The following is a 13,363-nucleotide window of genomic DNA, read 5'->3' as shown; positions in this document are numbered from 1 at the left end:
GGGCTCGGCCTAGCGCGGGCCAGGCGTCCTGCCCTCAGGGGCGCGGGACCTGGCGCCCACCGCTGCCGCGGCGCGATGCCTGGGTGTGTGGTACGGGCCGGCAGCCCTGGGGCGCGGCTCCTTCTACACAAGCAGGGGCGGCAGGGCTCGGCTGCCGTGGGGCTGCAGGGGAGAGCGGCTCGGCTGCTGCCCGCCTGGGCTGCCGGTGAGGAGGCGAGCAGGGCCGGAGCGGCAGTCGTCGCTGGTGCTGCCCTTCGCCCCTCTCCTGGCCCCGTTTCACCTGGGCCGCCGAGAGCCGTCAGAGCAGCAGTCTGGTCTGCGCTGACCCTGCTGCAGCCAAGTGACGGCACAACACAGATGAAAGATCTCTTTATGTCCCGTTACACGTCCCCTCTGCCTCCCGGCCCCTCTGCTTTCCCTGTGTGGTTTCGTTTTTTTTATTCTCCGAGAGTTTTGAACTTTATTCAGTGATGGAATAAAGCGTAAGAAGAAAGGACTGTAGCGTCCCTTTCAGAAATGGCAAAGGCACTCATCAGATTACAAGCAGTGAATGCAATAAGGGCACTGACATCCATTGTGATTTACGGCTCTAATCGGCGGGTAGCGTAGGTACACGGCGCGTGCAGCCTCAAAGGGACTCGCAGGCTCTGCCACCGCATCAGACATCCACGGCCTGCACGGTACAGCTGCAGCATCTGGTATTCCAATACGTTAGACGGGGCCTGCTTGCCCTTTACAAGGACATACTCTGACGACTGCTGAGAGGAGGTCAGGCCGGGTTGCTAATGAAGGGCTTTGCATTTCCAGGCATCTTGTACATCCTGTACATCTCTAGGTGGAGAGAAACAGCCTCTTGGGAAGGGAGAGGGACTCCCATGGGAAACTTTCGGCTGGACAGAGAGTCCAGTACATGATCATGGAAAGAAAGAAATACTGAGGACACCTTAGAAGAGCTTTTTAATTGAAAGGAAAGAGTAATTCTGCCGTGTTCTTTCATTCGAGCTCTGTGGGCGAAGGCCAGGCATGGGGGCACAGAGGGCTGTGCCTCACCTCCGCTTCGTACCCTGATACTCTTTGAAGGCTACAAGCAATTCCTAGGTCTGCTGCATGACTGGCACTGTGTGAGCTTGCTGCCATTGCCTGCTCCTGCCCGCATCCTCCTGCCATCGCTGGAAGCAGGCACCAAGGCAGCGACAGCTCCTGCTCTGAATAGCTTGAGAAGTGGAATATATGAAAGATAAAACCATAAATGGAAAGTATATTTGCACGTGGGAGACGTTCTCATCCTGCAGCCAGAATGATATCCCTATGGTCTACAACGCTCCTGCGAGGGTTGCCTTGTCTGACCGAGCTACACGTACACGTTCACATTTCATGTTTTAAAATGGCATGTCTCCCGTTGTCCTGACCCCAGGTAGTCGGGGCACATTGGTTAAAGCTCATATGTATTCACTGCTCGCAGTCTTACGTCAGCCCTTTGCGGTGAATATAGATCTTCAGTTTAATACAAAAATGACAAAGCACGTACCCAGCTGGGGGGTTCTTGTTGGCTGCCGGTGTATAAACACCAGGTAGGACTTTGCTAATCGCTGCTCAGCAGTTTCAACCATGGACAAAGAGAGTCTCTCGCACTGTGTTGGATGGTGATCAGTGCGTGATCCCAGGGGAGTCCTGGAAAACTGCAGAGGCTAAAAAATTCTGCGTATGGCTTGAAGGGTGGCACTGGGCTTGGGACCACAGGGAAGCGGGCTCTGAGAGTGTTTCTGGTGAGCTTTGTACCTCGGTGTTGGTTTTTGCCTAGGCTCAAAATTCCTACAAAGTCTGCCTGTGCTGCGGTACCGCTGTTGAGCCCCAAGTCGCAAACAGGCCAGGGAGGTGTGAGAAACACTGGACTGGCTCACCTCCCCTCCAGCATCCTAAACTGGGACAGACTGGGTGGAGCGGACTGGCTCTAAACTGCGGGAGAGGACCTCAAATGTCCCCGAAGGCAGCGCCCACAGTCCCATTCGTGGCACCGCATTGCCCTCTCTCCACACCACTATGATGGCTGACCGTGGAGGGGAGGATGGCGAGTGGAGGTGCCTGCGGCGCTGCCGGCAGAGACCGCAGCAGGCAGGCCGGGGTGGTGGCCAGCGCAGCGAGGGGTCCCCATCTCCACGGGCGGCGTGGTGAGGGGCTGTCCCCCATGGGATCTAGGCGTTTTGAAAGCCCCACACTTCCAAGAGCTGCACCTTAAAGTTCTCCTGGCAGAGAGGAGGGTTGTCGAAGGTCTCGCAGTGCTCCGTGTGCCCCCAGAGCAGGTCGGCGTCGAGGGACAGAGCTTGGCCTCCCCCTCCACCTGCAAAAGCAAGCAAGACGGTCGGCATCTGCTCTCCCCCTGTCGCTGCTCGGGCAGGGACACTGGCCCAGCCAGCGAGGCCTCTCAAGACTGTGCCCATCTCTCAGCTTTCTGTCCTTTGGCCACAGCGCAGAGCTGGGCCGGGGATGTCCTGAGCTGCCTTCTCTGCTAATCGGGATGTCAGCCCAGAGGCAGAGCTCCCGGAGAGCTATCTGCAGGGCAGCTGGCACACGACAGCGAGTGCGAGAGGTTGCCCTGGTAGCACAAGCTGAATTATTAAACTGGTTGGAGAGCTGGAGAACAAGGAAAGTTCCTTGCATGCCCGCAGCCGGGCTTGCCTGGGCTGGAAGGGAGGCAGAGGCAGCCATCAGGGCTGCAGGTGTTTCTGATTTGCTGCGGTCCCCTGCCGAATCCACCCCGGTGGTGGTGGGGCACAAAGATTCAACCCCCGTGCCCAAGCCCGACCCGGCAGACGGCAGCACAGGCAGGCAGCTGGTGTGTCTGCTCTGGGTGACCGTGCCTGGCCCTTCCTTGGGCTGATTCCCACCTGCACCTCCTCTCCATCCCGCACAAAGTGGGGAAAGGGCTGGGAAAGGACACACCAGCCCCAAGGGTGCAAACCTCGCCAGGAGGTTTGGGCTGTGGTGCTCCCCCTCAGCTGGCAGAGCCCCGCTGGGGCTCCCAGAAGGAGCATCCTTGCCCTTGTGCAGCTTTGCACTCTGCTGCTAATTTGAGGAAGAGGGGGATGACTTCATCTCCCCTGACTTTAAGTTCATATCCTAAACCAGGAGGTCTTTGCCTCTACAGGCAGCTCAGATTTTAACCTGGAGTAGAGCCCTTTTCAGCCAAAGCAGTGGTGCATCGGTGGGTGGGTGCCCACCGTTCGGTAATTACCGATAATGATTCCTTCCCGTGACCCGGACATGAACATGGAGGCTGTTTTGGAAGGCAGAAGGAAATGCCTGATGGCCAGAAATGGGGAGAGACGGCCTTTCCTCTGCGGCGTGGGCACGGTGAGACGGTTCGAGCTGGTGCTGCGGCCATCTGGGGAGGAGCCGAGGAGGGACGCGGGAGAGGGGGAAGGTGACCGCTGGCGTGAGCGCGGCACGGCTTTGGCCAGCTCCGGCTTCTTGATGAACACCCACTCGTACCTCTCTGTCTCGGGGCGCACCTGGAAAGCAGGAGAAATGTGGTGAGCCCTGTCCTTTGGGGCATCTCTCCATTGCTGGGGGAAGAGGGTGCTGCCTGGCCAGGCGGGTCGGGGGCCAAAGGCTGCGTGCCAGGTCCAGACCTGGGGCAGGGAAGGAACAAAGTGTCCTGGCAGTGCCAGGGCTGCTCTGGAGGTGGCTGTGGCTGAGAAGTTGGTTTTGTCTTTGCCAGGCACTGCTGGAGATGGGCAAACCTGCACTGCCCACGCTGCCAGGTGGACACTGGATGGACACCGGTGGGATACCGGATGGATGCTGGACTTTGCCCCCAGGATCTCTTGGACCAACTCAGCCTGCTCCCTCTGCAGGGATCCCGGGGCTGATTTGGGAATGCTCCATCCAGGAGCTGCCCCGAGCAAACAGGGCAGAAACCCGCCCTGCCACGACTGCTGCCCTGTGTCATCCCGGGAGGATGCCCCAAGACCCACCCGGGGTTATTGCACGTTGCCTCGGGGGCTCGGGGCAAGCCGGCTCACCCAAGGCAGGAGTTTGTTCTCCATTTGCTGTGATCCAGCACAGCAATTTCTGTGCTGCTGCCTCCTGCCAGAGCTAAGGGGCAGCGGTGGGACTGTGGTGAGGAAGCAGCTCGGTGCCACCATGCCCTGAGTTGTCAGAGGGGTAAAGGAAAAAGTAATTAACAGACAAACCAGAAATAAAATGTGACTTACAGTGAACACAAAGCACTCCCCTGTCCCAAAAAAGCCCGATGTTGCCCCATTCTTTTTCCTTTCACTCCAGTCGGAGGAGAGAAACGCCCCGCACACCTTCAGGAGAGAGCACAGGGAGCCGTCAGCGCTGCAGGGAGTCAGCGGGGGAGATGGCTGGGACCAGAGCCAGCCCCAGAAACACCAGCCATCGCCCGTGTGTTCAGGAGGGCAAGGGCTCTGCGAGGGCCCCTGAGGGAATCAGAGAGCCAAATTCTGCTATGCCAGCTAAATCCTGCACTGACAAGTCACTGGTGCTCTGGATGTGAGTCCGCTCAGCTTCAGTGCCAAAGGGGGGCTCTGGGAGATTTGGGGGGTTGCTCTTTCGCAGCAGAGGTGATGGCAGGGAGCTGTGTGCTGGTTGATTGAGCAGGGCCGGTTCGGCTGTGCTGGTGCATTCCCTGGCCCGGGCTTGGGAGCAGGAGCTGTGCCTCCTACCCCTGAGCCCAATCCCGCTCCCGGCAATGGAAAGGAACAACTGTGTAGCTCAAAGCATTATATGAAGAGTATTGCAACACGCTGCAGACGGGGGTCTAGGAGTCCCTTGTCCTCAGCTGGTCCCTGGATGGTGGCGAGGTGGTTGCCTGTTTTATGAGTCTTTAGAGAAAAGGTGTTTTAAAATGGCAAAGACTCAGGTAACACATTTTTTTTACCTACAAGGCTTTTAACCAGTCCCAGGGGTTCTTCCATCAGCGGTCAGGCTGACCCTGGTGTGGACATCCTGGACTTGACCATGACTGGAGGGGACCTACCAAGAGGTGGGAACTCGTGCCTGTCCTTGGTACTAGCTAAGGAATAAAATGAGCTAAAACGTGTAGGAAACAAGGTTTTATAAGTCACCTTCTCTACTCTGCACAAGGCCCTAGGGGGTGGCAGGGTGTTTATCTCCGCGCCACGCTGAAGTGTCAGGCTTGGGAAATCAGGACTGGTAGGTCAATAAATCTTTGGGATGCCTGAACAATTTACAGAACTTGCCTCCGCTGTTTGATGAAGAGTGGAGAGATAAAATACGGGTTTATGAGCCACTCTCAGAGTCCCTGGGAAGAGGCCTGGCTCAGGGTTTTTTTGCAGTTATTTCACGACTTTCAAATGTTGTAGAAGCTGTCCTTCTTTCTCCTCCATTTCCCTTGTGTGGGTGCTCTTGCAATCAGAGAGATCCTTGCGTTTAAAGCATTGAAAACAAGTCCTGGCTCAGGCAAAGCATCTGCTGACTTCAGAAAAGTCTGCTTAGCAAGGACTTCATGATTTAGTCTGTATTTGCAATACCAAAGTATCACTCATGGCCTCTCTCCATCTCACTGACTCCTCCTCTGTTTCCCCCCAGCAGCACCCTTTAGACCAGCCTCTGTCTAAGGTGGCTCTTGGTGCCGGGGTGTGCAGTTGTTCTCTCCTGGGAGCTGGGACGGACCCCAGGGCAGGGCAGGAGAGGGACCACACAGCCCCGTGGCTGCTCCAAGAAGTGCTGGTGGGGTCAACCACCCTGTCCCCTTCCCCACATTGGCCCCAGTGCAGCCCACTTCTCTGCTTGGGAAATACTTACCTCCCCCTCTGTTGTTTTTATGAGCAGCACCGTCGGTTCGTAGCCTTCACAGCACGCGTAAAACCTGCAGAGATGAACAAGGAGGCTGGGTCAGTGGGGGTCTGAGACCCAGGAGCAGCATGCCACACAGAGAGCCCGGGCGTGCGGTGAGCACGAGGCTGTAAAGGACGGTGGAGAGTGGTGGCGGCTCTTCTCAGCCTATTGCTGTGCCAGCAGCTGGCCCGAGGGAGCTTGTGGAAGGACAGCAGCAGAAAATCATAATCATGTAGCTCGAGCAGCTTCAGTGTTTGTTCAGGAACAGAGGGAGTTGGCTTATGGGACTTCTCAAGACATCATTTTTGCTTGGTGAAGCAGGTAATAGCTCAGATAAATCCAGACACTAAATCCTCCCACCCTACCCTCAAGCACCAGGCTGGGGGGATGCTTCACGGGGGGAGTTTACCAAACGAGCTTGCTTTTAATCTGGATGTGTTTCATAATCTAGGCTCTGCACCCCATTGCTGCCTTGGAAAGGTGCAGGGCTGTGCTTCCCAGGATGGGGCTGCACCACCGTGCCATGGGGTGCCTGCTCGCCTCTCACGGGCTGGGGGAGCACGCTCGTGGTGCTAACGGAGGCAGTACCATTGCAGCCCCACCTTTAAACACCGCCCTGAGAACCAGGGCAGCATGGGCAGCATCCAGTCGCTGGGCACCCCGGCATCCCTTCCCGGTCGGCAGTGAGCTGCATCTCAGTAGAGAAGTGCCCCGGCACTGAGCGCTGCGGGGATGTCCCTGCTTCCCACCGCACCCTTGGCTCCAAGGCCGTGGCAGTCACTGGGCCCTGGGCTGTCTCCAGCGCTGACACTGGTCTTTCTATTGCAATTGTGGGCATTGGCCATGACACTTGGGCTTTCGCAAGTTAAGCGTTTAGAGGGTTTGATGACTTCCCCATCGCAGGATGTACCCACATGCTGTCTGCCCCTGCCCTGAGCTCTGTTTGCTCTGCGAGTGCAACCTCTCAGCTTAACGTGCTCCTACAGAGGACCAGGTTTGGGTTTCTTGCCTGAAAACATTCATGCAAAGGCAGTCTCAGCCCACTGGAAGGCTTTTGCCGTTTCATGGCTTGGGAAGTCAATGGCAAACTCGTTTTCTAGCTCAGTTTTGAGCTGCAGCACTGACTGCAGCGTCCAGCAGCTGCCCAGTGCTCTGTGCCGCTCGGAGGGAGCTGGAGCCCTGGGGATGGCGTGCTGGCTGGACCTGGCCGATCATAGCATGCCCAGCACGGCGTGGCACATGGGGACGACGTCCCCCTGCACAGCACATCTGCAGGGCTCGATGTTCCCCGTGCAGTGCCGAGTTGCTGATTGCCATCTGACTGAGCCTCAGCCCTCTCCCCTACAGCCAGCACTGGCCCAGACCACACTCAAGACCTTGAATTGAGCCCAGGAGAGTCCCCAGGAGACTTCAGATGTACCCCATGGGCACTACATGTTGCTCCTTTCTATACCACCAACCTCTACCCGGTTTTACGGCTGTCCCATCCAACCTGACCTGACCCGACAGGCAGATGATGCTTTACCTCTGCAGGCTGCACCCATCTTCTGAGGTGGAGAAGAGCAGCAGTGGGGGGAAGAGGGAGAAGCGCTCAGGAATCCAGGACCAGACGATACGCATCTCCTGAGCCGTTACAATGCTGGAGCTGAAGTTCTGTATGTCCACGGCCAGGTGGAAGGACTGCCTGCGTGAGGGAGGATGTCCATTACTGACAAGCTGGGGTGCCCATCTGCTTTTAGGGGTACAGCCCCCATGCATCATGTTTTGTCATGCTTTTTGCGTTGTGAGCTTTCTGTTAACATCGCTAGCTCTAACTGTACAGTGCCTCCTAACAGGGTCCCCCACAAGCAGCTGTGAGGCACCCAGCATAGCCAAAGCTATGGGAGATACCTGAAGCTCCCCCATGTTGTATCCCCACTGTAACTCATATTTTGTCTGCCTAGCCCCAAGAGCTGGCAAAGAGAGAGGTCTCCTTACCTGCTCTGCACCATGGTTATGCCCCTCTCCATTAACGCCTTCCTGTTGGCCATCTGGAGAAGCCAGATTTCCTTGCGGGAGAACAGCCGGATGCCAAAGGCTCTCTCTAGGAGTTTGTCGACAGTCACGTGCTCAGCAATGTTCTGCACGAAAGCCTGCAGGTCTGCCTTGATGTCGGTCCCTTCCAGCTCAGCAGAGGTCACCGAGAGCCTGTACTGCTTCAGCAAGGCCAGAGCAATGCGGTAGAGGACCTTTTGCCCCTCCAGCAGGTAGACATCAAAGACACGGATGGCATAATTGAAGGGGAGGTCATGAAAGAGCCACGATAACCATTCGGAGTAGACCTCAAAGACGTTCTCAGAGGTGCTGGCTATGAGTTTGTGAGCTGCTGGGCAGTGCTTGTTGGCCAGATCCCCAAAAGTCATGCAGGAGGCCTGGTGGGCCAGGAAGGACTGGTCAATGTAGCTAGTGTGGGGAGCGTTGCTGGCGATGAGGCGAGAGATGTTCTCGAAGCACTGAGCTTCGTCTTCGCTGTAGTGCAGCAGCAGAGCCACCAGAGAGGGGAGGACTGGGCTGTAGGTTATGTCGGGGAAAAGGTTGCCAACGCAGATGAGGATCTTCTTCAAGGCGGTGACCCCTTCCACGTTGAGGCAGTACGTGGGCATGGAGCATCCTTCCAGGAACTCGGGCAAAGGGTGGGAGCTCACACTCAGCTTCCCAAAGAGCCGACTCGCCACGTCCCTGTAGACGAGAGCATCTGGGGTGACGAGCCGGCAGGCAACCTGCTGGATGAGCTGGTGGTAGACCTGAGCTCTCAGAGCACGGCTCGCTGCCCAGTAGCCTTCTCTTGCCAGCTTCTTCAGCTCCTTCGGGGGCTTGCTGAGGATGTCTCGGGGGATATGCGCCTGTTGCTCCGGGTCTGGCATCCTGTCCCAATCTACGAACTGTCCACAGCCCAGACAAGAGGAGGCATCGATGTCCCAGGTGTCAGCCTCGGACGTGATCACGACAGTGACTGGAGATGAGCCAAACATCTCTGTAGGACAAAGACCTTTTATTCAACACGCTTCACCGCCCCAGCTGACAGCATTTCACCCTGGCTGATGGCGCTTTGAAGTCTTACAGCAACATCTTGTATTTCAACAGTTATTCTCCCCCCTGCAAAGGGAAGGTTTTCAGAAGGCTTTGCCTGGCTGGAGCTGCTCGCTTTGCCCTTGCCTGCTCACATCAGCTCAGGCCCCTGGTGAAACCTCTGTCCAGGGGCTCAGGGAAGTGTGGGGCCAGGTACCAGCTGGGTGTCAGGGCTGCTTCTCCACACCGTGAGGGGCTTTGCACCCCTCAAAAAGCTCCTGACTTCCCAGCCTGTGACCTGCTGAGAGGGAGGTGCAGAGAGCAGGGACGCAGTCCCTGTCCCCCAGGGTTGACCACGGGACAGCAGCGTTACACCCCCGAGGATAACGAGCAGCTCGGTCCCAGCCCAGCTCTGCAGGGGCGAGGAGGGACCTCGCGGGCAGCGGGGGCCCACGCGATGCTGAGGCTGAGAGGGACAATTTGCATCGTGTCCCCTCCCAAGGACAGAGCCGGGCAGGAGGCAATGTCCTGTCCGGGTCTGGCAGCCCAGGGCCAGGCTGCTGTGAACCCAGACGGAGCGGGCAAAGCCGGCCTCAGGTGTCTGCCCTCCCTCTTACTGCCTCCTGCCAAAAGCTCCTGCAAAAGTCTCCTGACCCCTCTGGCCGCTCGGGTGCCAGAGAGAAGGAGCGAGGAGAAGGTGCTGCAGCGAGAGGGGCTCACCAAGGGCGCGGGGATGGTCCGCGGGGTGTCAAAGGGTCCCCGCTTCCCGCATGCCCCCATGCACCTGGAGAGACCCCGGCCAGGGGACCGCACGCAGGGGCTGGCGAGCATCTGGGAAGCCCCTTGGAGAGAGGAGGCCCCCGGGGGACCCTCGGGGGAGGCTCCGGCACACAGCCCCGTGGCAGGGCTGTGGCAGCCGCCAGCCCTGCTCTGGGAAGAGCAGAGTTTGAGCTCCTCCTAGAGAGAAGTGAGCGGCATTTTCCCTGGGGTTGCAGGAGAGCTCAGCTCCAAACCCTGTACAAGGAGACGGGAGTTGTCCCCGCATGGGTGACTTCTGCTGGGTGGTGATTAATTGGCAAGGATAAAGTCGATTAGCGCACACATTAATTCTCTGATGTATTTATCTTGGATGTGCTCAGTTGAGCTGGGGAGTCTAGGATGGATTTGCACCGAGCCAAACCTCTCTGCTCTGGCCCCAAGGGGACACGGGGGGACAGCAGCGTCCCGGCCCCGTGGGCTGCCTGCGTGGCAGCACGTGGTGGCACGTCGAGTGGGTCCGGGCACTTGGGCTGCTCCCAGGCTGGGTCCGGCTCTGGCTCCTGCTCTCCAGTTCGGTTTGGCCCCCGCTCAAGTTCAGCAAAACCAGCAGATCAGGTTCAGTTCTGGTTCAGGGAAAGGGCAGCAGTTTTAACTGGTTGCTGCTCAGCCTGACTCCCTGCTTTGAAGACAGACCCCAAGTACAGTCACGCAGGCTTCTAGCCATAGAAACCAGGCTAAAATGAACATTGGGGTTGAAGCAGGGCTGTTTGCACTGCCATGGTCCCCAAATTCACCTTGTCCTCACAGCCGGCCACATCACAAGGGTGCTGCCCTGCCTGAAGTACTGAGGAGCATCAACCCGAGCCCACCCGGCTGCCGGTGCCCTGGCTCAGGCTGCTGGCTGGTGGCTCCAGCTCTGCCCACCCTGGCACATGCTGGGGGTGTTGGGGAAGGAAATGTGAGTCTGCTCCAGCCCCTCTCCTCCGCTGGATGTGGCCCTGGCACGAGCGGGGCCAGCAAGAGCCTCCTGCATCTTCCCCAGCACGAGACGTGCGGCTGTCCCCGGCTGCAGCTCACTCACCTTGCCCGGTGCCTGTGTTATCGCCCTCGGCCGGCTTGGCCACGGGGAAGCCGCCGGCTGCCCCGCTGGGGGAGCGGGGCAGGCTGAGCCCCACCTGCAGCATGTGCCCAGGCTCCGGTGCAGCCCGCTGTCGGGTCCCCTCTGTCCCTGTCACTTGCCCTGACTTTTAATGCGAGTGCCAGCCCACCGGCGCAGGAGGTTTATTTGGTGTAAATATGGCGAGGGGTGGAGCAGCTCCCACGCCCGCGTCACCCCTTCCTGCCCCAAGTCTGCGCCAAGGCTGGGGAGGGGGACGTAAACACCCCATGGGATGAGATAGCCATCAAACCAGCAACACGACCGTTAAACTTAATCATTTATTTTTCCCAAGGATAACCTTCATTTTCCCACTCCGGGTTCACTCCCTTCGCCAGCGTCACGGGGCAGGGAGGGTGCCGCGGGGGCGAGGGAGGGCCGGAGCTGCCGAACCACCTGCTGCGGCAATCGCCCGTCCTTGAACGAAGGAAACATCAACACAGCGAGTGGGTTCGCAACCGCTTCCCGCCGGATGGTCCCAGGGGAGTTGGAAAGAGAAGCACGTGAGCAGCAAGTGCCAGGAACCGAGCGACAAGGGAGAGATTGGGGCCACGAGGACTAAGTGACGCCCTTCTGCAACCGCCCCGTGCACCCTTAGGGATGCTTTTCGGGGATGGGTGTGCCAGGGCTGTGCCAGCTGTGTTTGTGGCACTTCTTTAGCACCGGCTGGCAAAACCGCTGAGGGAAATTTGGGGCGATGCAGATGTGCACCCCGCAGCACCCCGTGCCTCCTGTGTACGCAGCTGCTCAGCAGGAACACAAAACGTGATCCTTGCAGGCACAGTTCTGGTGCTTCAGCGTTTCCAATCTGTCCCCCCCTTGAAATGGTTGTTATTGGTTGACTTTTACCTCAAAATGCTTTGCAGAATTACAAACTGTACGTTGTACTTACAGGCAAAAGTACCCTCCAACAGCTGAGAGATGCTCCCAGCAACATCGCACCGATCCGACGTTGCTACCTGGAGAACTCACAGTTCAGGCTGCACTTAAAAGTCGGCATTTTTATAGGCATCTTAAAACTTTTTAAGGTTTTTTTTTTCCTTAAAAAACCCTGATTTTTTCTCCTGTGGTAACAGCAACTGTGGGTCATTCCTGCCTTGCCTCCCTGCCTGCGGGTCTGCAGGGTCTGCCTGCACCTGCAGCACATCCCTGAGCACCCACCGGCACCAGTGGTCTGGGGGCATCTGCCGCCGAGCAGGAGCGGTCCCTCTGCAAACCGTCTCCTTTCTGGATGAAGCACCTCCTCTGTAATATGCCAAAATCTGATGGAAGCGGCACGGCTGTCCTGTCGTCCCCCTCCTCCCTTTGCTCCCAGCAAGCTGGGAGCCCGAGGAAGCAGGGGCAAGGGGCTGTGCCAGCGAAGGGCACCCCAGGGTGCTGTGCTGGGTGGGTGGGAGGCGAGGGGCTGCTCCGCAGCGGGAGGCTCCTACTCTGCACCCAGAGCCTGTCCGTGTGCTCGACGGGCAGCTCTGCTCCACACGCCACATCCAAAGGGGCCAGTGATGGCCCCCAGCTCTGCTCCTGGGGGTCCCCACGCCGCACCCCGCTCCGGTTCCCAGTGCCGAGGGGTCATTTATTCTCTCTCCTACTCAAACCCTTTTGCCCAGGCTCTTACAGCAGCGGGTCCTGCTGCCTTTCCCCAGGACCTTGCTGACTGCCTTCTCCTCGTTTGCTTTTTCTAGGACAGCGGATGCCTCTCCCTGCCAGACTGAAGTAGCTCTGAATCCTCCCACAGCCCCCCATCCGCCTGCCTGCTCCCCGGCAGACGCTCCGCTCCGCACTGAGAGAGGAGATGGAAGTGAATTAGGGACCATGCCAAATGGATCATCGCTTCATGCGTTTTTAATGGTGAAAAAATTAAATATGTAGAGGCCGTGCTGGCTCCAGATGAGCAGTGCAGCTGAAGGCCATAAATGTTTCATGCTAACTGCCTGCGAGAGCAGCCAGCCCGATTCGGATGTGCAAAGAGGGCTGGTGAGAAGAGCCCTCACCCCGGGGACAGAGCCTGCACTGAGGGGGCTGCCAGGGCCAGCGGGGCTCCCCAAGCCGCCCCACACTGCTTCGCTTCGTGCCCAGGACACTTCTGGCACCTGGGTTCTCCTCGGCCACGGCTTCACGGTCCCAAGCGCCCATCTCGAGAGCGTCGGTCTCAGCCCGTCTGCGGCGGCCCCGTCCCATGGCAGGAAGGGGAATGTGTCCCTGCTCCCCACCCCAGCACGTCCCCTAGCCCTGCCCAGCCGCTGCGGGACAGCAAATGTGAAACGAGGTGGTGCCTGGGGGAGCTCAGCACCTCCCCAAACCAGCCCCGGGGTGGCATTGCTCCGGCGGCACTTGCTCCCCATTGCACGCATGGCTCCTCTTGCTTGGAAGCCGCCCCAGCCCCAGCCAAACGGGCTTCGCTGCCGGGTCCGAGCGCTCGCTGGGAGCACAGCGGGTGTTGCAGCCGCCTGTAAATATGCTGACGAGGATGCGCTCATTATTGTGGCATGCCACAGCAGTGTGGTAGCAGCCCCATGTTATGAGGGCAATAAAACATCACTATCAGTGCCTTGCTGCTGCTTTTCAGGCACCCGTACC

General features: G+C 58.4%; 1 protein-coding gene across 1 annotated transcript; it reads right to left on the bottom strand.

Moving 5' to 3' along the window:
* Positions 1-581: 581 nt before the first annotated feature.
* LOC142417698 (TBC1 domain family member 24-like) lies at positions 582-11,970 on the bottom strand. Its single transcript, XM_075518647.1, is given in 12 exon segments — positions 582-755; positions 1,051-1,213; positions 2,053-2,338; positions 3,233-3,509; positions 4,215-4,310; positions 5,791-5,854; positions 7,349-7,507; positions 7,801-8,836; positions 10,712-10,870; positions 11,088-11,203; positions 11,636-11,745; positions 11,896-11,970. Coding segments are annotated over 12 exon segments (2,715 nt in total).
* Between the last annotated feature and the right edge of the window lie 1,393 nt (positions 11,971-13,363).

Source organism: Mycteria americana, chromosome 16 (genome assembly GCF_035582795.1).
Source record: "Mycteria americana isolate JAX WOST 10 ecotype Jacksonville Zoo and Gardens chromosome 16, USCA_MyAme_1.0, whole genome shotgun sequence".
Classification (NCBI taxonomy): domain Eukaryota; kingdom Metazoa; phylum Chordata; class Aves; order Ciconiiformes; family Ciconiidae; genus Mycteria; species Mycteria americana.
This window is presented reverse-complemented; position numbering and strand designations above follow the sequence as displayed.